At 41.4% G+C, this 22,017-nt stretch overlaps 1 protein-coding gene across 8 annotated transcripts; it reads left to right on the top strand.

Moving 5' to 3' along the window:
• The first annotated feature begins 7,636 nt into the window (after positions 1–7,636).
• Positions 7,637–21,556, top strand: LOC110535854 (endoplasmic reticulum mannosyl-oligosaccharide 1,2-alpha-mannosidase). Of its 8 annotated transcripts, none has more exons than XM_021621189.3 (15): positions 7,637–8,215; positions 8,433–9,706; positions 11,068–11,211; positions 11,753–11,861; positions 11,959–12,074; positions 12,211–12,317; positions 12,513–12,625; positions 12,845–13,021; positions 13,122–13,270; positions 13,517–13,705; positions 13,877–14,067; positions 14,843–14,963; positions 15,088–15,282; positions 15,447–15,578; positions 15,832–21,556. In XM_021621189.3, exons 2-15 carry the CDS (start codon positions 9,692–9,694, stop codon positions 16,036–16,038), a joined length of 1,965 nt encoding a protein of 654 aa, XP_021476864.1. In that variant the 5' UTR covers positions 7,637–8,215; positions 8,433–9,691; the 3' UTR covers positions 16,039–21,556. The 8 variants fall into 8 exon arrangements, with proteins under 8 accessions (XP_021476864.1, XP_021476863.1, XP_021476865.1 ...); XM_021621188.3 differs by having other exon boundaries at positions 12,842–13,021; XM_021621191.3 differs by lacking the exons at positions 7,637–8,215; positions 8,433–9,706 and adding exons at positions 10,159–10,312; positions 10,411–10,536 and having other exon boundaries at positions 12,842–13,021.
• Positions 21,557–22,017: the final 461 nt, after the last annotated feature.

Genomic DNA, 22,017 nt, shown 5'->3' with positions numbered 1-22,017 from the left:
CTCAATTAGTATTTGGTAGCATTGCCTTTAAATTGTTTAACTTGGGTCAAACGTTTCGGGTAGCCTTCCACAAGCTTCCCACAATAGGTTGGGTGAATTTTGTCCTGTTCCTCCTGACAGAGCTGGTGTAACTGAGTCAGGTTTGTAGACCTCCTTGCTCACACACACTTTTTCAGTTCTGCCCACAAATGTTCTATAGGATTGAGGTCAGGGCTTTGTGATGGCCACTCCAATACCTTGACTTTGTTGTCCTTAAAACTTCTTGGTGCACCCATCCCGTTAGCGGGATCATTTTCATCAACATCCGCTGAATTGCAGAGCGCCAAATTCAAATTAAATTACTAAAAGTATTTAATTTTCATGAAATCACAAGTGCAATTTAGCAAAACACAGCGTAGCTGGTTGTTAATCCTCCTGGTGTGTCAGCTTTCAAAAAAGTTTACAGCTAAAGCAAACCAAGCGTTTATGTAAGGACCAGGACTCTCAGCAGACAAAACATTACAAACAGCTAGCAGCAAAGTAGATTGGTCACGAAAGTCATAAAATGAATCGCTTACCTTTGATGATCTTCGGATGTTTGCAATCACGAGACTCCCAGTTACACAATAAATGTTCCTTTTGTTCCAGAAAGATTATTTTTATATCCAAAATACCTCCATTTGGTTGGCGCGTTTTGTTCAGAAATCCACAGGCTCGAGCGGTCACGACGGGGCAGACAAAAATTATTTTTTTCAATAGAAGAGAAAGAGAGAAAATGTCTGCTCCAAGCTGTTGCGCATGCAAAACTCTGCTGGCACCCAGCCATCCACTGACGAGATGTGATCGTTCTTGCTCATTTTTCAGAATAAAAGGCTGAAACTATGTCTAAAGACTGTTCACACCATGTGGAAGCCATAGGGAAAGGAATCTGGTTGATCTCCCTTTAAATGGAGGGAAGGCATGCAATGGAACAGGGAGCTTTCCAAATAAGAGGCACTTCGGAGTTGGATTTTCCTCAGGTTTTCACCTGTAATATCAGTTCTGTTATACTCACAGACAATATTTTGACAGTTTTGGAAACTTTAGAGTGTTTTCTATCCTAATCTGACAATTATATGCATATTCTAGCTTCTGGGCCTGAGAAATAGGCCGTTTAATTTGGGTACGTTTTTCATCCAAACATCAAAATACTGCCCCCTACACTCAACAGGTTAAACCATTTTGCCACAAATTTGGAAGTGGCGGTTTTGGAGCAGTGGCTTCTTCCTTGCTGAGCGGCCTTTCAGGTTATGTCGATATAGGACTCGTTTTTCTGTGGATATCGATACTTTTGTACCTGTTTCCTCCAGCATCTTCACAAGGCCCTTTGCTGTTGTTCTGGGATTGATTTGCAATTTTCTCACCAAAGTACGTTCATCTCTAGGAGACAGAACACGTCTCCTTCCTGACCGGTATGATGGCTGCGTGGTCCCATGGTGTTTATACTTGCGTACTATTGTTTGTACAGATGAACGTGGTACCTTCAGGCATTTGGAAATTGCTCCCAAGGATGAACCAGACTTGTGGAGGTCTATAATTTCTTTGAGCTGATTTCTTTAGATTTTCCCATGATGTCAAGCAAAGAGGCACTGTGTTTCAAAGGTAGGCCTTGAAATACATCCACAGGTACACCTCCAATTGACTCAAATGATGTCAATTAGCCGATCAGAAGCTTCTAAAGCCATGATATCATTTTCTGGAATTTTCCAAGCTGTTTAAAGGCATAGTCAACTTAGTGTATGTATACTTCTGACCCACTGGAATTGTGATACAGTGAATTATAAGTGAAGTAATCTGTCTGTAAACAATTGTTGGAAAAATTTATTGTGTCATGCACAAAGTAGATGTCCTAACTGACTTGCTAAAACTATAGTTTGTTAATAAGACATTTGTGGAGTGGTTTAAAAACAAGTTTTAATTACTCCAACATAAGTGTATGTACACTTCCAACTTCAGCTGTATGTCCATATTCAAATGTTATGGAATGCATTTTATCCATTGTTTTTAATGGTAGGCCTACATTATGATCAAATAGCCACATTAGCCTACTTGGCCACTGTTCAAACTGTAACATAAAGCAGCTACAGCCTCAGTGTTCACAGTAAATGCGCCCTGAAAGTTGAACAACATTTTCACAACGTTCAAGTTTGCGTGCTCAGCAGACCTGAAATGTGCTTGGTGTCAAAAAAAAACGAGAGGTAACATTGACAGGAACTACATTGATTTAATTATTTTCATCACAATGTGACACCTTCTCCATTATATTCTAACAGCATTTTAAATGTACAATATGTGGGGGACAAAATGGCGCCGTAGAGAGAACACGGTGTTTCAGCGAGCTCTCGTGGCATTCGTAAATTTATATTTTTACATGAATCTCATAGCTTGAAAAAAGTGGTAGAATTGGCTAAATAAGTTACCATATAATGAGTCTTGACGGCTATTTTGCAAAAATATCCGACAACATGCCCAACAGAACTACTAAGAAGTCGACCAAAACCACCACCCCTGTCGATGTGCATGAGGAGCTAGCTAACGTTAGCGAGGCTAACACCATTGCGGATCCAGGCACAATGGACCTGGTGATTCAAAATATGACTGATAACATTACTAAAGTGATCGATGCTAAGATAAGAACGGTCTTGGAAGCAATAGCAGGCCATTCAGCTGAACTACAGAGGGTTGTGAAACGTGTTGTTGAGGCGGAAGGAAGAATTGATGCAGTGGAAACTACATCTATGGACGCTAAGATAAAAGCACTTGAGAAACAGGTGCGCGAAATGGCGGAGCACATTGATGACTTGGATAATCGAGGACGCAGATGCAATATTCGTGTTGTGGGACTCCCGGAAAATTCTGAAGGGACACGTTCAGTAAAATTATTTGAGGAATGGATCCCTGGCTACCTACAAATGGACACTAATGCTGGTCGTGTGAAGCTGGACAGAGCCCATCGCTCTCAAGCACCGATACCCATCGCTCTCAAGCACCGATACCCGGTCCCAATCAGCGCCCACGGCCGGTGGTTATAAAGTTCCACAACTTCACCGACAAGCAGCGCGTCCATGGCTAGAAACATCGGCTCTGATGGTAGTCAACGTAAAAGTCCTAGGCCTCATTCTTCAATGATTATTCCACTGCGGTTGTACGAAGACGCAAAGCGTTTGATGAGGCGAAGGCTCGACTCAGGAGAATGAAGATGGACTACGCACTGTTGTACCCGGCCACATTGAAGGTTATGGTCAACGGATCTCCTAAAAAGCTCTACACACCTGAAGAGGCTGCTGCGTTTATTGACTATGTCTGGTAAATAACTTTTAAGCTGCACCTCAGCAGCATTGGATAACTTTGTTTATTTTTGGTTGAATCTGATCATGAAACAGTGATGTGAGTTCTCACGTACTCCGGCTCAGTGATATTCGTATCTTTATTATTTTTCTTGCTAAAGTAATAGCCGCTATAGCTCAGGCTGAGATATGTGTGAATCCATATTGGTGCCCAGGCTTGGTTTTAGGTGGAAGAGCCTCAATCTTCTTCTATTGATTTTCTTTTCCATACATATAAAGGATGAGGCAATTGAGCGTCAATGCGGACTTAAGTCTACATTGGAGAGTTGAAATCCCCTGCATGTTAGCTAGTGGGAAAACCCCCTTTTGGATCTTTACATGTTTAATTTTTGGGTTTACTATAGTTCGAGTTCAGGGTTCATATCGTTTGTTTATGCTCGGGGAGATAGAGGAGAGTTCAACACATGGAAAAAGGTACCACCCCACTTTTACAGTGGGATCCAGCCTGGATATTGAATGGTCAAGATACAATGACAGGTAACGGACTGCGTGTATGTACATGGAACATTAGAGGGAGCCATAACCCCATTAAGAGGAAGAAGGTACTGACTTTTTTGAAAAAATAAAATATTGATATTGCCCTGTTGCAAGAAACTCATTTGGATGATAAGGAGCACCTGAAATTACATCAAGGGGGGTTTGGTCAGGTGTTTTTCTCATCATTTACATCCAGAAGTAGAGGGGTAGCAATTCTGGTGAAGAAGAACTTACCACTTAAGGTCTTGAATTGTGTGAAAGGTAAATTTGGTCGCTTTGTTATAATTAATGGTACTTTACAAGGGCAGAACATTTCTATAATGAATATTTACTTCCCCCCTGCTCACCCCCCTGATTTCCTCACTAAGGTATTTCTAGACTTTTCAGAATTAAACTCGGACACTGCAGTGGTTGGAGGAGATTTTAACTGCTTGTTGAACCCCCTTATTGATAGGTTTCCCAGGGGTATAGCTTCACTCTCTCCTCAAGCTAAGTCACTTAAAGCTATTTGTGATGATCTGGGGTATGCGGATGTCTGGAGAGCTTTTCATCCCTCCAACAGAGAGTTCACTTTTTTCTCTGCACCTCATGGATGTCAGACTAGAATAGATTATTTTTTTATGCCCAGGACGTCTCTGCAGTCTGTTTTATCCGCTAGGATAGGAAGCATAGTCATATCTGATCATGCTGAGGTGATCCTGGACATAAAACTCAACGGGGCATTCAATCGGTCAAGACATTGGAGGTTGAACACAACCATTCTTAAAGACCATACATTCACATCATATTTTATTACAGAGTTTAAAGCATTTTTCTCTATTAACTCTCAATCAACAGATAACCCCTCGCTCCTTTGGGAGACCTGTAAAGCGTATGCCAGGGGTCTGATTATGTCATACACAGCTACTAAGAGATGGAAAAAGCGTGAAAAGCAAAAAATGTTAGAGGGTGAATTAGGAACTAAAGAGAAGGACTACATTAAAACGCCCACTCCTGCCCTATTAAAGGAAATATCAGTCATTAGATCAACGTTAGACTCTCTCCTAACACAGAACGCTGAAAAGAAAATGAGATTTGTCAGGCAAAAGCTATATGAACATGGCGATAAGCCAGGAAAGTACTTGGCATACTTAGCTGAAAAGAGAGCTGACTCTCAGTCAATTGCTACTATTACTGATTCTGATGGTAATCATTTATATGAAAATAAATTGATAAGTGACTCATTTAAGAAATTTTATGTAAACCTTTATGCCTAAGAACTGCCAAATGATGCACCCAAATTAATGGAGAACTTCTTTTGTAAGATTGAGCTCCCTACTATCTCCGAAGAGCAGAGGTCCCTCCTTAATGCCCCTATTACCAAGGAAGAGATAATGTTCGCAATTAAGAATCTGCAAAATGGTAAGGCCCCAGGACCAGACGGGTTTTGTAGTGAGTTCTATAAAGAGTTCCATGGCCTGATCCTTGAGCCACTGCGTGATATGTTTAATCACTCATTTTCAAATGACCAACTCCCTCAAACGCTGAGAGAAGCCAACATTTCACTTATTCTCAAAAAGGGAAAATGTCCAGAGTCTTGTTCTTCGTACAGACCAATTTCCCTTCTCAATGTGGATAGAAAATTGCTTTCTAAAATTCTAGCCACAAGATTAGGGGACTCACTGCCACTAATTGTGAAAGGAGACCAAACTGGCTTCATTAAGGGCCGTAAGTCATGCAACAATGTCAGGCGGCTTCTTAATGTAATTCAAGCCTACCAACAAAGTGCTGTGGATGGTCTTGTGCTCTCCCTAGATGCTGAGAAAGCATTTGATCGTGTGGAGTGGTCTTACCTATTATTTGCTCTAAATAAATTTGGTCTGGGTGACAACTTTATAAAATGGGTGAAAGTTGTATATGATGATCCTCAGGCTGCTGTCCTTACTAATGGGCTACGGTCAAATAGCTTCTCTATACATAGAGGTACCAGACAGGGCTGTCCGTTATCCCCCCTCCTCTTTGCACTCGTTATGGAACCACTGGCCGAGGCCATCAGGGCAACGCTTGCTATACAGGGGCTGCTCATTGGTGATGTTCAAGTTCTATGGGCGGCTTGGACCTGCCCAATATCAGGTTCTATCAATGGTGTGCCCACCTTTGTTATATTTCTGACTGGATCACAAATGATGACTCCTCTATTTGGTTAGACATTGAGACTTCTCTTTCAAAATATTCCTTACAGGATCTTTTATTTTTCAGAAGTTTCAAGTCTGTAGAAGATCACTGCAATAATCCCGTTACACTTAACACACTCAAAGTATGGAGGTCAGTTCAACGCTTCCTGGGAAGGTCCAAACTAACCTCTGCTCTTACCCCAATTCTTAACAACCCAAATTTCAGTCCAGGATTGCTGGATGCTGGCTTTAACTTTTGGCTTAATAAGGGCATACGCAGGCTAAATGACTTATTTGCTGATCAAATTTTGTTGTCATTTGAGCAGATGGTCGAGAAATATCGACTCCCAAAACAGGACTTTTTCCGCTTCCTACAAGTAAGACATTATATTCTGAAGAGCACCACCTTAATTGGTAACCCTGATGTATCTGTCATTGAAAGAATGCTTTTTTTCCCCACAAAGGAAAATGTCTATAAGTCTGTTTTATGATACTTTAAGGTCCTTTTCTGCTGTCAACACACAGAGGGTGAAACAAGTGTGGGAGAAAAAATTGTCTGTTACTATTGACGAAGAGATGTGGGAGGACATTTGGAGATATGCAAAAACAATATCTATATGTAATCGTACTAGAGCAATCCAATTAAGAATAATACACAGATTGCATATATCCCCAAATCGCAGACATGCTTTTAGCCCCACTTCCTCTTCCCCTCAGTGTCTTAAATGCAAAACTGATACAGGCACCCTGACACATTGTTTATGGTCATGTACCAAAATACAAAGATACTGGTCTGGTGTTCTGCAAGAAATTGAAAAGATCCTAGGGGTTGATCTAGAATTGGACCCAGTTTCTTTACTGTTAGGTCTCCCTAGTAGGCATGTTACTTCTGTGGGTAAAAGGAGGCTTTACAACATCCTTACCTTCGCAGCGAGGAAAAACATCCTTTTACAGTGGATTAGTGATAAGGCTCCTTCTATTAAAGATTGGCATAAGTTACTATTTGAATGGCTGCCTCTGGAATATCTGACACGTACATTGCATTCTAAAACAGACCAGTTCTACAAAGTATGGGAACCTTATCTAAATTACCTAGAACCTGAGGTATCAGCTATTATGCTGCAAGGATTCTCGTAGAATGGCGGGGATCTATGTATTTCAGAACTACACTGTACGTTCCATGTGTGGAACCTAACCTCTTGGTTTAAACGGAGCTTTTTTTGTTTAATTTCTGTTTGTAAGTTTGTTTAAAATGTATGTATTGAGAGACGCAATGATGGTGATGGGGTGAGAGAAGCACCGAGCGGGAAGAGGAAAATGGTGTACGTATGTATGGGTGTGTGTGTGCGTACGCGTATATGTGTGTATATGCATGAGTGTATGTATATGTATGTGTGTGTGTGTGTGTGTGTATGTATATATATATATACGCGTAGATATGTGTAAGTGGGTGCTGTTTTTCTTGCTTTTTTTCTGTGTGCTTTGTCTCTGTTGTATCTCTTAATATGGGTGAAAATTGTGAAATTCCAATAAAAATACTGTTACAAAAAAAATGTACAATGTGTTTATTAGATTTGTGTGGGAGCAGTTGTACTCTACAGCAGCAGAGAGATTAAACTCTAATCATTTTTTGACGTGAAGGATGTTCCAGGGATGTGTTACATTGATCCTAACCAGGGCAGCCCAGCTGATGCCATTCTGGTCTACTGTGACTTCACTGCAGCACCAAAGAGCTGTCTTTCTCCGCTCCAGCCTCAGGTACTTCCACACACACCTCTGGCTCTGGGACCCTCTGAACTATAGATATTTTTTCATGTGGTAATAACATATGCTATGTGTGTTTTGAAATTCGTTCAAACCACAGGTGCCAATGAAGGCATGGCTGAAGGATTCTAGGACAAATATCTAATTTCATTGGTTGAGTTCAATGGAAAGAGGCTTTCAAGTGAGGCTCAAATCCAACCTTGATTCTGTCTTGCTCTCGTGTCCTTAGTTTGATTTGATGCTTTGAAACCACACCTTCCATTCCCTCTCCCAGTTTGAGTATCCAGGACCGGATGTAGTGCAGATGAGGTTCCTTAGGTTAAACAGCAGGCTCACCAGTCAGAACATGACCTACTCCTGCCAGCCTGGGACAGACAGGGACCAGGGGAAAGAGAGGTGAAGTTCCTGGCAAACACACAAAGACAAAGTTACCTGGGGACATTACGAGAGTGTGTGGTATGTTTTCAGACTATAATGATTACCATGTACTGTATTAGATGATGATGATGATGATGATGATGGTGATCAATCAATCAAATTGTATTGGTCACATACACAATTGGCAGATGTTATTGCGGGTGTAGCAAAATTATGATGTAGAGGAGAGGGCTGTTGAGGGATGGTGAAGAGTGTCACTTCAGTGCTTGTAATTTACTTTGTGTTTCCTTCGCAGTCCTCTGAGGAGCTGGATTCCGGAGACCGTCGTGAGTCAGGGTTCCAGTTTGAGAGCGAGGACCTCGATCTGCTTCCACTGAGAGATCTGGCAGTGTTCGGAAGCAGTGACCTCACACAGGAGTTTGGATTCACTGTCGGGTCTGTGTGCTTCAGCTAAAGGAAAAAGAGACACTCTCTCTAAGGACTGATAAGAGCAGAGACAACAATGAGACAATCACCAGACAACCTCCAGCTAGTGGGGAAATGACTCAGAGATACTGGAAAGAGACAGAGAAAGGCATCAGCATTTCTCCACTTCTCATGACAGAATTGTTTATTGACAAAGTAGAAGTACCAACCAACAGGACAAAGTGTCTGTTTTCTCTCTCCAAAGGTTAACCAGATAACAAACATGAACTGGTTGGTCTGTTGCCAGGGATATTCCTGAATGAAAGTATCTTTGTATTTTCTGTACACTGATTTCATTTGTGATATTGAAACATGCTTATTCATGTAATTGGTTTAAATGATGGTGGTTTCCTTAAATGTTTATGGTGCTATAATTTTGTTTTTTACAAACATTCCCATACTTAATTCAGGTATGTTCTTGACCAAGAGCACTGTGGTTTACACAACCTTCACTGCCGCAACTTAACAATGTTTCCCAAATCTGTGCTCACTCTACCCTTACATCCCAAGTTAGAAACTAAGGAACATATCAATATTGATCCCTTGGTCAAAAAGTAGGAAGACTAATAGAATTAGGACTATTAGGAGCTATGGCAATTAATTGTATTTGGTGATAACATTTTATGCATATTATTGCAGCACCTGATAGATGCAGTAGCCTAAGTACCATTTGTGAAATTGTAATGTTCTGATGTCTGTTGATACAGAGGAACATTGCGGTACTATAAAACAAAGTTGATGTATATAGGTCATTCAATAAGACCAACGTTGACGTTTTCTGTAGATCCTTTGTGTCTCCTGTGTTTTTACCTCACTGCACCTTATTATGATGTCCCTGCTAGAGGTTTATCTTTGTCCCTCTTCAATTTACCACATGATTTTACACCCTTACTTGGCTTTATTCTACCATGAACCCCAACCTGAGAAGCTTTGACAAGGGAAAAATGATTCCCCAGTTCTGTGAAAAACAGTTCTGATTCGAATGGAAAAACTCCAGGAGGGACTTTATGTGGTGGCTGCTCTTGATAATGTGCTTACAATTGATACTGGATTGCATGCAGCAGGCTTTGAACATGGTATGGAACTTCAATGACAGAGACAAAGGTATCTTTAAAGTGTTGCTCAGTTTCATCTTTGCTGAAAGGTGTGTGTTTGTAAATTGTGTGATTTACTTGATTTATTTGCTGGCCAGTTTTCTTCAAGTGTTTTAAGTATCCAGTCAATCATCGATCTCTCTCTCTCGCTCTCTCTCTCTCTCTCTATATATATATATACATATATATATATATAATCCATATGCTCTCATGTTTTGTAATATGCACACGAGATACCAGTAATTGTTTGGGGTTCAACTGAAATATATGAATAAATTAAAGTATTGTACTAATTTATTCATAATTCATTGGTATTGCCACTCCACAAAAAGCACCCAAACAAGTGGAAAATATAAGCCATTTTAATTAAAACTTAAAGCACTTAAAAAGCGATGTGATTTGACTACATTAGATTAATGAACATTGACTACGGATGAAGAAGCTATGATGTTTCATGAAAATAATCGGGCGAAGTGTTGACATGAGAGAAAGGCGATAACTACAGTGTATCGTCCTCGGACATTGTTGCCATTGCTCTGATCGCTCAGATGACTTTTTCCTGACACTGAGCATAGACATTTCTGCTGCTGTTGAGTAGAGGACCATTCTCTTCAAGGTAGGCAATCATTTTAAACAAACACTTGCGTTTATCCTGTAAGACATGCTCCTCGTTTATAGCGAATTGACTGTACTCGTGTAACGGCTTGTTTTTAGGCTGTAGGCCTCGTAATGCCTCGGTCTCTAGTCGCTCTGTGAATCGGTCAAGCCTCGCTCAAGACCCAGGACATTGGAATTGGGAGCTCCGAAGAGCACAAGAGACGATACGTTGTAGTTTAAAATGTAAAGGTATTTCTAAATTCAACATCTGTAGTTTTAGCCTGGGTTTTATTGGCAGACAGTAAATGATTATGTAGGTTTGGCGCTGATGTTTCACATCGTAATTAACAGCTGTTGCGCCAGGACTCCTGAGGTGAATAGCCTCCAGGCTTCCTCGTCAGATGGCATACAGTATTACACAACTAAAGGCATGCATTTCCTTTCTAAACTCAATTTACTTGTTTAGGAAAAAATGTAAGAAATATTTTCAATAGTGAGGACAAGTGGCTGACAGACTGCAATAAGTGACAGCAGCAAAATGTAAACGAAACTGCATTGCTTTGTTTTCAGATTAGTTTTATTTCTCTATTAAAACAAAGTGATCATATATATATATATATGTATGCATGTGTCCTCAATATTAAAAGTAGCTCAATCTGTTTTGATCTAATAAACCACATCTCTACAGTTGAGTTTGTATCAGAGAAGATAATGTGTTGCCTATATATTGCATCTGCTGTCATTTCTAATTGGCAGCCCACTTTCTCCCTCTAGCACTGTGCCTATGACTTCACCGTGGGGTGGGCTGGAGACATGAACCCACCATCAAGGACGGACTTTGTGTCTTTAACCCTCACTGGACAAGGAAGTGGCATCTATAATAACAATAAACAGTGGAGAAGACAGTCCTGCTGGAGGGTGAGTGATGGCTGAAGGAAGTCAACCAACTTACTTATCTCACACACTGATCCGATGACTCATTATGTGCTATTTACAGTTTATTTATATGCTGTAAGGCATATCGCACTGAATGTTTGGTACATCAAATGTAGCATGACATTTTAATGGTTTACTAACTTGAATAAAAAAAATGTCTCAAAGACATAATTGTGATCATAACCATAATATCATGTGATAGCCACTCAGAAAGGACATGACTGGGGCTCAGACCTGTCACTGTTAGTCAGTAGAGGTATGACCGTTGTTTATCAGAAGAATACGACGCTGCAGTGCTTCTGTATAGTAGCAGCATGTTACTATAGTGACGCAGTTGATCAGACATGTAGCACTGTGTGTGACATTCAGTGATTCTTCTGTATTTCTAGTTGACCGTGTGTTTGTCTCTCCTGACGGACAAGCCAGCGCAGTCAATTTACAAATGAGTTTTTAATCTAATTCACCCTGTGCTTATGGCTTTGTCATTTTCTCTCTCACCCAAATTGCACCCATATATCCACAGAAATGGAAACTGTTATCCAGATTGCAGCGCAACCTAATCCTCTTCACCGTGGCTCTCATGTTAGTTTGTGGGATTGCTACTAACCCCAGTGTCACAGAACATTTCCGAGGTAAGTCCAGCAAAACAATGGAATTGTTATAATGTATGGTGGTGACTGTTCCCGAGGCACCAGAGACTGAGCATTCTCCCCTCTGCTTCCTCCCCAGGCTTGGCTGTTGTTGCGAAGGAGGAAGGGGACCATGCTCTGAAACCTGCCATCCATGAGGTCCAACCTGAGTTGGACAAACTGAACCGACCGTTAGTACCAGAGTCACCTTCAGAGGTTGGTACATTCCACTCCTCTGCTTTACTACTAAAGCCAACCTTTGACTATGAGAAAATATGTGGATTGACACATCCAGTAAGCTGGGTTTCTGAAGTAAAGCTTTTCCCTCCCTTTACCATGTCTCTTCCTTCAGAAGCAGAAGAGGGCAGCCCACAAGCGGGGGCCACCCGGCCTGCAGAACCGACTGCAAAAGAAAGGGAATGTGTCAGATACCCAGGTGGAGAAAGAGGAGGGAGAGAAGTAAGACTAGCCTCTAATCAGTGGAGAGAACTGATGGACTGATTGATAACAACATACTGATACACCTTTATTGCATGGGTTAGAGAAGTGGATTGTGATGCGTAATCTGAATAAAATATACAACTCGATTCCAAGCAAATATATACATGTTTTCTTGTCTTCTCATCTCATTGACTGGCCCCTATGTGTGTTTAGCTGGCGTGTGGCCATGATTGACCAAGCCACTGAAAGAAGAACTGCCAAGGAAGCAGCGAACAAGGTGGATGTCCCAGAGGTTGAGCAAGAGGGCCATTCACACAAGGAGCCAGGTCTTTGCCATGTTTATGCCCCTACTGTCTCTCTCTGTCTCTGCTCAAACCCTCCATAGCACCCCTTCATGACCATGAACAACAGCTGAGTTTATTAACCACACTTTGAGTTTGATGTGTGCATGGCCTGAAAGAGACTTAAATAGAAGTAGTGAATTCATAATTCTGGAACGGACTTGGATGGTGGCCTATTATCTTGGCACGTGTGTGTTTCAGAAGTCGATAGGCTTGAGGCAGTACGTGATGCTTTCAGACATGCATGGAAGGGCTACAAAGAGTTTGCCTGGGGGAAAGATGAGCTGAGGCCCATGTCTAAGTCCTATGGAGAGTGGTTTGGCCTAGGCTTGACCCTAATTGATGCACTGGATACAATGTGGATCCTCAACCTCAAAAAAGGTACCTACAGTACATTCATGATCCAGCTTTTCTATATACCTTCTGTATCAGAGTTTTCATGGAGTTAGACCACTAAAGTTTCTTGCCCTCTTTTGGACAGAGTTTGAGGAGGCTAAGACCTGGGTGTCCACAGAGCTGTCCTTTGATAAAGACGTGGACGTGAACCTGTTTGAGAGCACCATCCGTATCCTGGGCGGCTTGCTAAGCACTTACCATCTGACTGGAGACACTCTGTTCCTGGACAAGGCTGTGAGTCACGTACAGGGAGACCTATAGAGAGCTGGCACTTACTGTTTCTGCTGCTGGGCCTCTGGCACTTCCTCCTCCAGTCCCTCTGTCTCTCAAAGACCCTTTCATGGGCTGCTGCTAATGCTGCTGGTCATATGAATTAAGTCCTGAAATTAAGAAAAACATATTTGGGAGATGGGGGTCTGGTTAAGGAAACCAAATTGATGGGCATTTGTGTTTTTTTATTTTATTTTTATGACTTTGCAGAAAGATATAGGAACGAGGTTAATGCCTGCCTTCAACACCCCATCCAAGATCCCCTACTCAGATGTGAACATTGGGAAGGGTACGGCCCACCCCCCTCGATGGACGTCGGACAGCACTGTTGCGGAGGTCACAAGCATCCAGCTGGAATTTAGGGAGCTGAGTCGCCTCACTCAGGACACACGCTACCAGGTAAACCAAGCCACAACAGAGTATCAGGATCTGTTGGTAATGTTCATACCAACACTCAAAAGCAATGTTCCAATGGCAGGACTCGATTTGACGTCAGGTTTGATTTATACAGCACTCTATCAATCATCTCTGATGACATTTAACTGACTTTCTCCATCCCTTCTTCTACAGGCTGCAGTGGATGAGGTCATGCAGAAAGTCCACAAGCTGGAGGGGAAGCAGGATGGCCTCGTCCCCATGTTCATCAATACCAACAGCGGCCAGTTCACCCATTTGGGGATGTTCACGCTGGGTGCACGGGCAGACAGCTACTACGAATACCTCCTCAAACAGTGGATCCAGGGAGGCAAGAAGGAGACGGCGTGAGTCAAACTCTTTTCTAAACACTTTCCGGTCTACTTTTCTCAAGGCTGTATATGAAGTTTAGGCTGACGCTAATTCTCTGAGTCAGGTCTAGCCACTCAGGTCCTACTGATCTTGTCTAGGCTCCCTGCTAAGTACTGGGGGCAGGCAGCGGAGTTGTCCCTGCTCTAGCTTGCTGTCATGTTTGACAGTCTCATAGCTTGATCTCCTCAGAGCTGTCCCTCCCCTGATGTAACTGAGATGACTTAAACAGCCCAAGTCTCTCTGTTACCTGTAGTGCTGGACAAGCTGTGTGGATGTGAAGGAACAGCTAGCTGTATGTCGTATCAGGCTGTGCATAAGACTGAAAATTTCATGACTCTGTCTGGTGATATTTGCTCAACTTCATGCACAACTAGGTCTTCAGAGCTGCCTGGAACAGCTCTCTCAGACCCAGCACAGCTTGAGGACAGATTTGAGTTATTGTACTATGTTTTTAAAGTAGATCCTTGTATTTTTTTTTTTTCTTGGCTCAGTGCTGTATCAGTTGGTGTTGTGGATTCTATGGGACACGTATAAAATAACAGAAAACTACGCAAGTACCATTAAGCTGACTGCTTCTCAGTATTTGTGAAGTTATAGGCTATATTCATTTAAGTCAAAGCAGTGTTGTGCTTATACAGAGCAGTACACATAAACAGATGTGCTTGGCTGTAAAGCTGTGGCTGTTTTGGGTGTTCCTCGGGTTGTGCTCCAGAGTGCTTGGCTATAAAGCTGTGACTGTGTGTTCCTCAGGTTGCTGGAGGATTACCTGCAGGCCCTGGAGGGAGTGAAGAAGAACCTGCTGAAGAAGTCCTCTCCGAACAGGCTGACCTTCGTAGGGGAGCTTTCCCATGGCAGGTTCAGCCCCAAAATGGTTAGGATACTGACTATGCACACTAGATGAGTGTGTGTTGAAAAAGCTGCTGTTTTCTCTAGATTGTGTAACATGGACATGGTCATTCTCCACTGAACCCCCCCCCCCCCCCCCCCCATGTCAGGACCACCTGGTGTGTTTCCTCCCTGGGACCCTGGCTCTAGGGGCCCACCACGGCCTGCCAGCAGAACACATGGAGCTGGCCAAGCAGCTGATGGAGACCTGCTACCAGATGTATGCCCAGATGGAGACTGGCCTGAGCCCTGAGATTGTCCACTTTAACATGCACGAGGGCAGCATCGGAGATGTTGACGTGAAGGTAGGGGTGTGCTCTGAACAACACTCACAGCAGAGATATGGTTATGATCAACACCCAACTGAAGTGCTATTTGGTTCCTGACAATTTATTTCACTGTTGTGAAGTGTGTTTTTCTGTTGATGCAATTGATATGATTGTTTCTCGTGTGTGTGTCATTACTTCAGCTTGCAGACAGACACAACCTCCTGCGCCCTGAGACGGTGGAGAGCTTGTTCTATCTGTACAGGTTCACTAAAGACAGGAAGTACAGGGACTGGGGCTGGGAGATCCTCCAGAACTTCAACAAGTACACCAAGGTGAGCGAGCACAGTCACTAACCAGCCTAGACTACTGTAAATACTGTAAGTAAATGAACCTGCCTGGTCCCAGATCTGTTTGGCATGACAATAGGAGTCATCTGGAACCAGGCTACTGAGAAATGCATTGTTAAAGTGAGTGATGAATCCTTATGTGTTAATTGAGTTAGTATTCCACAGACGTTACGCATCCTTCTTATAATAACGTGTGATAACAACATGTGATAACGTAATAACATGTGTGTCTCACCAGGTTTCTACTGGCGGCTACACGTCCATCAACAACGTCCGGGACCCAGAGTACCCCAGCCCCCGGGACAAGATGGAGAGTTTCTTCCTGGGGGAGACTCTCAAATACTTCTACCTGCTGTTCTCCGATGACCCGGAGCTGCTCAGTCTGGACAAGTATGTGTTCAACACAGAGGCTCACCCCCTGCCCATCTGGCCCACTGCACAGTGAGAGATACACAGGGCAAGTCAACATGAAGCACATATACAGTAATACATCACAGCTCAGGGCTTGGCTACCACCAATATATCTTGTTATTCCTTATTGCATATCTCAGTGACTCAAATTTGGGTTGGTTTACCCTCTCCTTAATCGAAAACTCTGGAAAAATGCCTATTTTTAAAAGCCGGAATTCATTGTTTGTTTAAAAAGTGATTGTTATAGCCATGATGGGGAGGGGTTGCAGCAGTGCTGGGGTGAGATTGAAGCGTAGTAGCTTTAATATACAGTGGGGCAAAAAAGTATTTAGTCAGCCACCAATTGTGCAAGTTCTCCCACTTAAAAAGATGAGAGAGGCCTGTAATTTTCATCATAGGTACACTTCAACTATGATAGACAAAATGAGAAAAAGAAATCCAGAAAATCACATTGTAGCATTTTTAATGAATTTATCTGCAAATTATGGTGGAAAATAAGTATTTGGTCACCTACAAACAAACAAGATTTCTGGCTCTCACAGACCTGTAACTTCTTCTTTAAGAGGCTCCTCTGTCCTCCACTCGTTACCTGTATTAATGGCACCTGTTTGAACTTGTTATCAGTATAAAAGACACCTGTCCACAACCTCAAACAGTCACACTCCAAACTCCACTATGGCCAAGACCAAAGGACACCAGAAACAAAATTGTAGACCTGCACCAGGCTGGGAAGACTGAATCTGCAATAGATAAGCAGCTTGGTTTGAAGAAATCAACTGTGGGAGCAATTATTAGTAAATGGACGACATACAAGACCACTGATAATCTCCCTCGATCTGGGGCTCCACGCAAGATCTCACCCCGTGGGGTCAAAAATGATCACAAGAACGGTGAGCAAAAATCCCAGAACCACACGGGGGGACCTAGTGAATGACCTGCAGAGAGCTGGGACCAAAGTAACAAAGCCTACCATCAGTAACACAATACGCAGCCAGGGACTCAAATCCTGCAGTGCCAGACGTGTCCCCCTGCTTAAGCCAGTACATGTCCAGGTCCGTCTGAAGTTTGCTAGAGAGCATTTGGATGATCCAGAAGAAGATTGGGAGAATGTCATATGGTCAGATGAAACCAAAATATAACTTTTTGGTAAAAACTCAACTCGTCGTGTTTGGAGGACAAAGAATGCTGAGTTGCATCCAAAGAACACCATACCTACTGTGAAGCATGGGGGTGGAAACATCATGCTTTGGGGCTGTTTTTCTGCAAAGGGACCAGGACGACTGATCCGTGTGAAGGAAAGAATGAATGGGGCCATGTATTGTGAGATTTTGAGTGAAAACCTCCTTCCATCAGCAAGGTCATTGAAGATGAAACGTGGCTGGGTCTTTCAGCATGACAATGAACCCAAACACCGCCCGGGCAACGAAGGAGTGGCTTCGTAAGAAGCATTTCAAGGTCCTGGAGTGGCCTAGCCAGTCTCCAGATCTCAACCCCATAGAAAATCTTTGGATGGAGTTGAAAGTCCGTGTTGCCCAGCAACAGCCCCAAAACATCACTGCTCTAGAGGAGATCTGCATGGAGGAATGGGCCAAAATACCAGCAACAGTGTGTGAAAACCTTGTGAAGACTTACAGAAAACGTTTGACCTCTGTCATTGCCAACAAAGGGTATATAACAAACTTTTGTTATTGACCAAATACTTATTTTCCAACATAATTTGCAAATAAAATCATTAAAAATCCTACAATGTGATTTTCTGGATTTTTTTTCTCATTTTGTCTGTCATAGTTGAAGTCTACCTATAATGAAAATTACAGGCCTCTCATCTTTTTAAGTGTGAGAACTTGCACAATTGGTGGCTGACTAAATACTTTTTTGCCCCACTGTATATTTGGTTATCTTTGTCTGTTCTCGCCACATTGCTGCTGAGGGGGCCTGTCTATCCTCTGATGACTGTTGTTTACTCTGAAGGAAGAGTGGAAAACATGACAGGCAGCCAAGCTATGTCCTTGGATCATCATGGTTATTTTGTACACCAACACTAGAGAAAGATATGAGCGTGACTGGACTCCAAGCTGTGCCTAGATTGGAGGCAGCAGCAGCCTGAGAGGAAGTGCTAGTTTGACAGAATACAGCACTGAGTGACCAGTGACACTCCCTATCATGGACTTCCCACATGAATAAATTCTATAGTATACTATGGTATAAATCACTGTAGTGTATACGGTAGTATTTACAGTTAACTATATTATAAATACTGCAGTAAAGGAAAACAGTAGTATACTGTAGTATTTATTATAGTGTTTTTGTTTTATTATCTTTGACACAGAAGGGGAGGCTTTCTCCTTCCAAAAACCTACTGGAGAATCACTAATGAAGCACATTTTCCATAACCTGTAGGTAGGTAGGACTGGGGTCTGAATGGAGAGTTCAGAGCTTCTGTTCTTTTCTATAACCTGTAGGGAACACAATATATAGTCTATACTTGGCATATAGGTTTCTCACTTATGGGTGGTGCAAATTGGGATATTGTGGAGGGGAACGGGCAGGGTATATGCTAATTAAATACTGTAGTATTTACTATAGTTATAAAAGTGTAGTGTTTTTGTGGACATTACTGTAGTATTTACTACAACATTCTATAGTAAGTTCTACACATAATTGAGGGATACTACAGTGTGTAGTATAACATACTACAGCTTACTATGGAATTCTATAGTATGTACTGTAGTATTCATTTTTTTTAATGTATGTGGGTTTACAGTAAATGACCAAGTATTGTGATAAAACATTCTGTGTCCCTGGATCCTCTCACTCTCCGGTCTCTTGATCGCATTCTTAAGAAATGGTTTATACAGATTTTGAAAAGAGAATCAGTCTGATTTTTAATTGCATACTGTGAACCTTTTTGTGTATGGGGACTGCAAGCACGTATTGTTTAATTTCCTTGTGTTTTGAATTTGACTGACTCAGCTGCTATTCTATTTAATGAATGTTACGTTTTCCTTATTTGTCATGCTTTCCTTTGTTGTGGGGTCAAACTAGTGGAATTTGGAGTGGACATTTGGGTCATTTTAGTTATACAAATGTTTGAGATGTAAGCTGAATTTAGTTAGTATCATTTGAATTAATTTAGTGTATTGTGGTATACTACAGTACCTTCAGAAAGTATTCATACCACTTGACTTATCACACAATTTGTTGTTGTAGTCTGAATTCATAATTGATTAAATAAATGTATTCTCTCACACATCTACACACAATACCTCATAATGACAAAGTGAAAACCATGTTTTTAGCAAATTTATAAAGAAATGTAATGCGTAAGTATTCACACCCCTGAGTCAATACAATTACCTTTGGCAGCGATTACAGCTGTGAGTCCCTAAGGGCTTTGCACACCTGGGTTGTACAATATTTGCACATTATTATTTTCAAAATTCTTCAAGCTCTGTCAAGTTGGTTGTTGAACATTGCTAGACATCCATTTTCAAGTCTTGCCATAGACTTTCAAGCTGATTTTAAGTCAAAACTATGACTTGGCCACTCAGGAACATTCAATGTAATCTTGCTAGGCAACTCCAGTGTATATTTAGCTACACTCGCAATAACATCTGCTAAACACATGTATGTGTGACCAATAACATTTAATTTGATTTATTTGGCCTTGTTTTAGGTTATTGTCCTGCTTAAAAGGGAATTTGTCTCCCAGTGTCTGTTGGAAAGCAGACTGAACCAGATTTTCCACTAGGATTTTGCCTGTGTTAGCTCTATTCTGTTTTTTTTTTTTATCATTAACTCCCTAGTTCTTGCCAATGACAAGCATACCCATAACATGATGCAACCACCACCATGCTTGAAAATATGAAGTGTATCTTTGTATTGACTGGGTGTTTTGGTACACCATTTATAGTGTAATCACTTCACCATGCTCAAAGAGATATTCAATGTCTGCTTTTTCAATTTTTTACCCATCTATCAATAGGTGCCCTTCTTTGCGCAGCATTAGAAAACCTCCCTGATCTTTGTGGTTGAATCTGTTTGAAATTCACTGCTCAATTTAGGGACCTTACAGATTATTGTATATGTGGGGTACAGAGATGAGGTAATCATGTTAAACAATTATTGCACACAAAGTGAGTCCATGCAACTTATGTGACTTGTTAAGCAAATATTTACTACCAAAGTTATTCAGGCTTGCCATAACAAAGGGGTTGAATACTTTACTCGAAATTTTAAACTGCAACACAACAAAATGTGGGAAAAGTCAGTGTGTGACTACTTTCTGAAGGCAATGTATATCTGGATAGGCTGTATCATTCCTGTAAATATCTATGAGGAATTTAATATGTACATTTTTCACTCTCATGATTCTATTTGTAGTAGTATTTTATTTAAACCTTTTTGAGACGCAATTCAAAATCCTAGGTGTATAGTGTGAGATTTTAGTTTTCTTCCCAATTGGAATGTTCAGCGCTCTCCTCCTTCAGTGTTGCTTCACTTGTGCCTTCAACGTTGCGCTGGATAACCTTATGAAACTATTTTGACATCATTCATAAATTGCTGTTTTGTTATGGAAATGTGGATAGTTGTGCACAGATTTTTGTTTTACATATTCATGGTGTGGAATAAGGAATGTCATTTTCCAGCAGTCTTTCAACCATTTGCTGGATGTACTTCCGTAACTTTCAAACTGTGCATGCACTTATAGCACATATCACAAATAAGGGCTCTCTACTTGCTATCCCTCTTTCACATTTCTGATCAGTTATTATACTGCTGGTTGGATTTCAGATTCCTTTTTTTAGAACTCTGATGTTTCTCCAATGGATTCTAAACGTTTATAAACCAAAGATATCCTGGTTATTACAATATCTGGAATGAATCTACACTTCATTCTGTGAGGAATGACACAATAAGCCATTTCCCTAAGCCATGTTTTATAACAATGTAGCTAACGACTTTTGGAGTTTTTGATACAGCATCTGAAGTCAGCTGCAGCCTGCTGACAGCTGTTGGCTAACCAAGGTCAACAGCGTGTTAATACTGTCTTGGTTAATCACGTCTGCTGTTGTTCTGATTCCCTCAAGCTGTGGAGGACCTTTTTTATTTCAAACTGCTAATGCCATATACCCTGGGACCTCAAGGCAAAATAAGAAATATAAGTTCTTGTATTTTTCTTGCATATTGTAAACATTTGCAGTCAATGTTACACATTGGTCAGAATCTCTCCATTTCAATTCAACTATGCGCCTATGACATTTGCAACACTGTATTTTGGAACAGCCCGTGTGATGAGACTGCAACACCACTGACTCAGATGGAAAGTAGTACACCCATGTCTTGATTTAAATCTCTTTCAACTTGGGCATGAACATGCTAAACCAAGGGCCGGGAGCTAATGAGACCAGTGTTTCTGGGTCTGTGAACTGTTTTTAAGTCATGGCCTTTCAAAATGTGTTATGAATCATGTCACTTAGTTTTATTATACCATGGACCTGCTTTAATTTTGTATAAATGTCAACATTAAAATACTTTTATTGAACATTTTACAACTCTGTCACTCGATCATTACAATCCATGTCGAAGGCATTTCATCAGTATCTCTCCATTTTCACCCACTGGGTGATGGAATCTGACTCCATCTTACAGGCCTTTATAACAGATGTCGGATCAGCGTCATTGGCCTCTCTGGGAAGTAAGATCGCATGGTATAATATTAGCATTGAATTGAAACCATGCCTGTGGTGGTACAGTAAAAGAGACTAAATAATATTCTAGAGTAAATAATTGTATACTGTTTGAATTTTCAGTAGTTGATTGTGGAGTGGAAGAAAGTCAAGTGCGATTTTTGAATGACATAAGTCCTCTCACCTCAAATCCAAATGGTGTGGATGCAATCAGTGATGAGCTTAAGGACTTTCTCACCTACAGAACAAAAGTCATACACATTTTATTCATATCTTACTCTTCCATTTGCCCATGGGTCCAGGCCTCCATTGGAGAAAATGTT

The sequence above is a fragment of the Oncorhynchus mykiss genome, chromosome 11 (assembly GCF_057628025.1).
Source record: "Oncorhynchus mykiss isolate SJ-2025 chromosome 11, ASM5762802v1, whole genome shotgun sequence".
Lineage (NCBI taxonomy): Eukaryota > Metazoa > Chordata > Actinopteri > Salmoniformes > Salmonidae > Oncorhynchus > Oncorhynchus mykiss.
The sequence above is the reverse complement of the archived record's forward strand: the minus strand, read 5'-3'. Positions and strand labels throughout refer to the sequence as shown.

Excerpts from the sequence above, each read along its gene's own strand:
- LOC110535854 (XM_021621188.3), top strand. Across the intron at positions 13,022-13,121 it reads GATCCTCAACCTCAAAAAAG|AGTTTGAGGAGGCTAAGACC; the intron begins GTACCTACAGTA and ends TCTTTTGGACAG. Across the intron at positions 13,706-13,876 it reads CTCAGGACACACGCTACCAG|GCTGCAGTGGATGAGGTCAT; the intron begins GTAAACCAAGCC and ends CTTCTTCTACAG.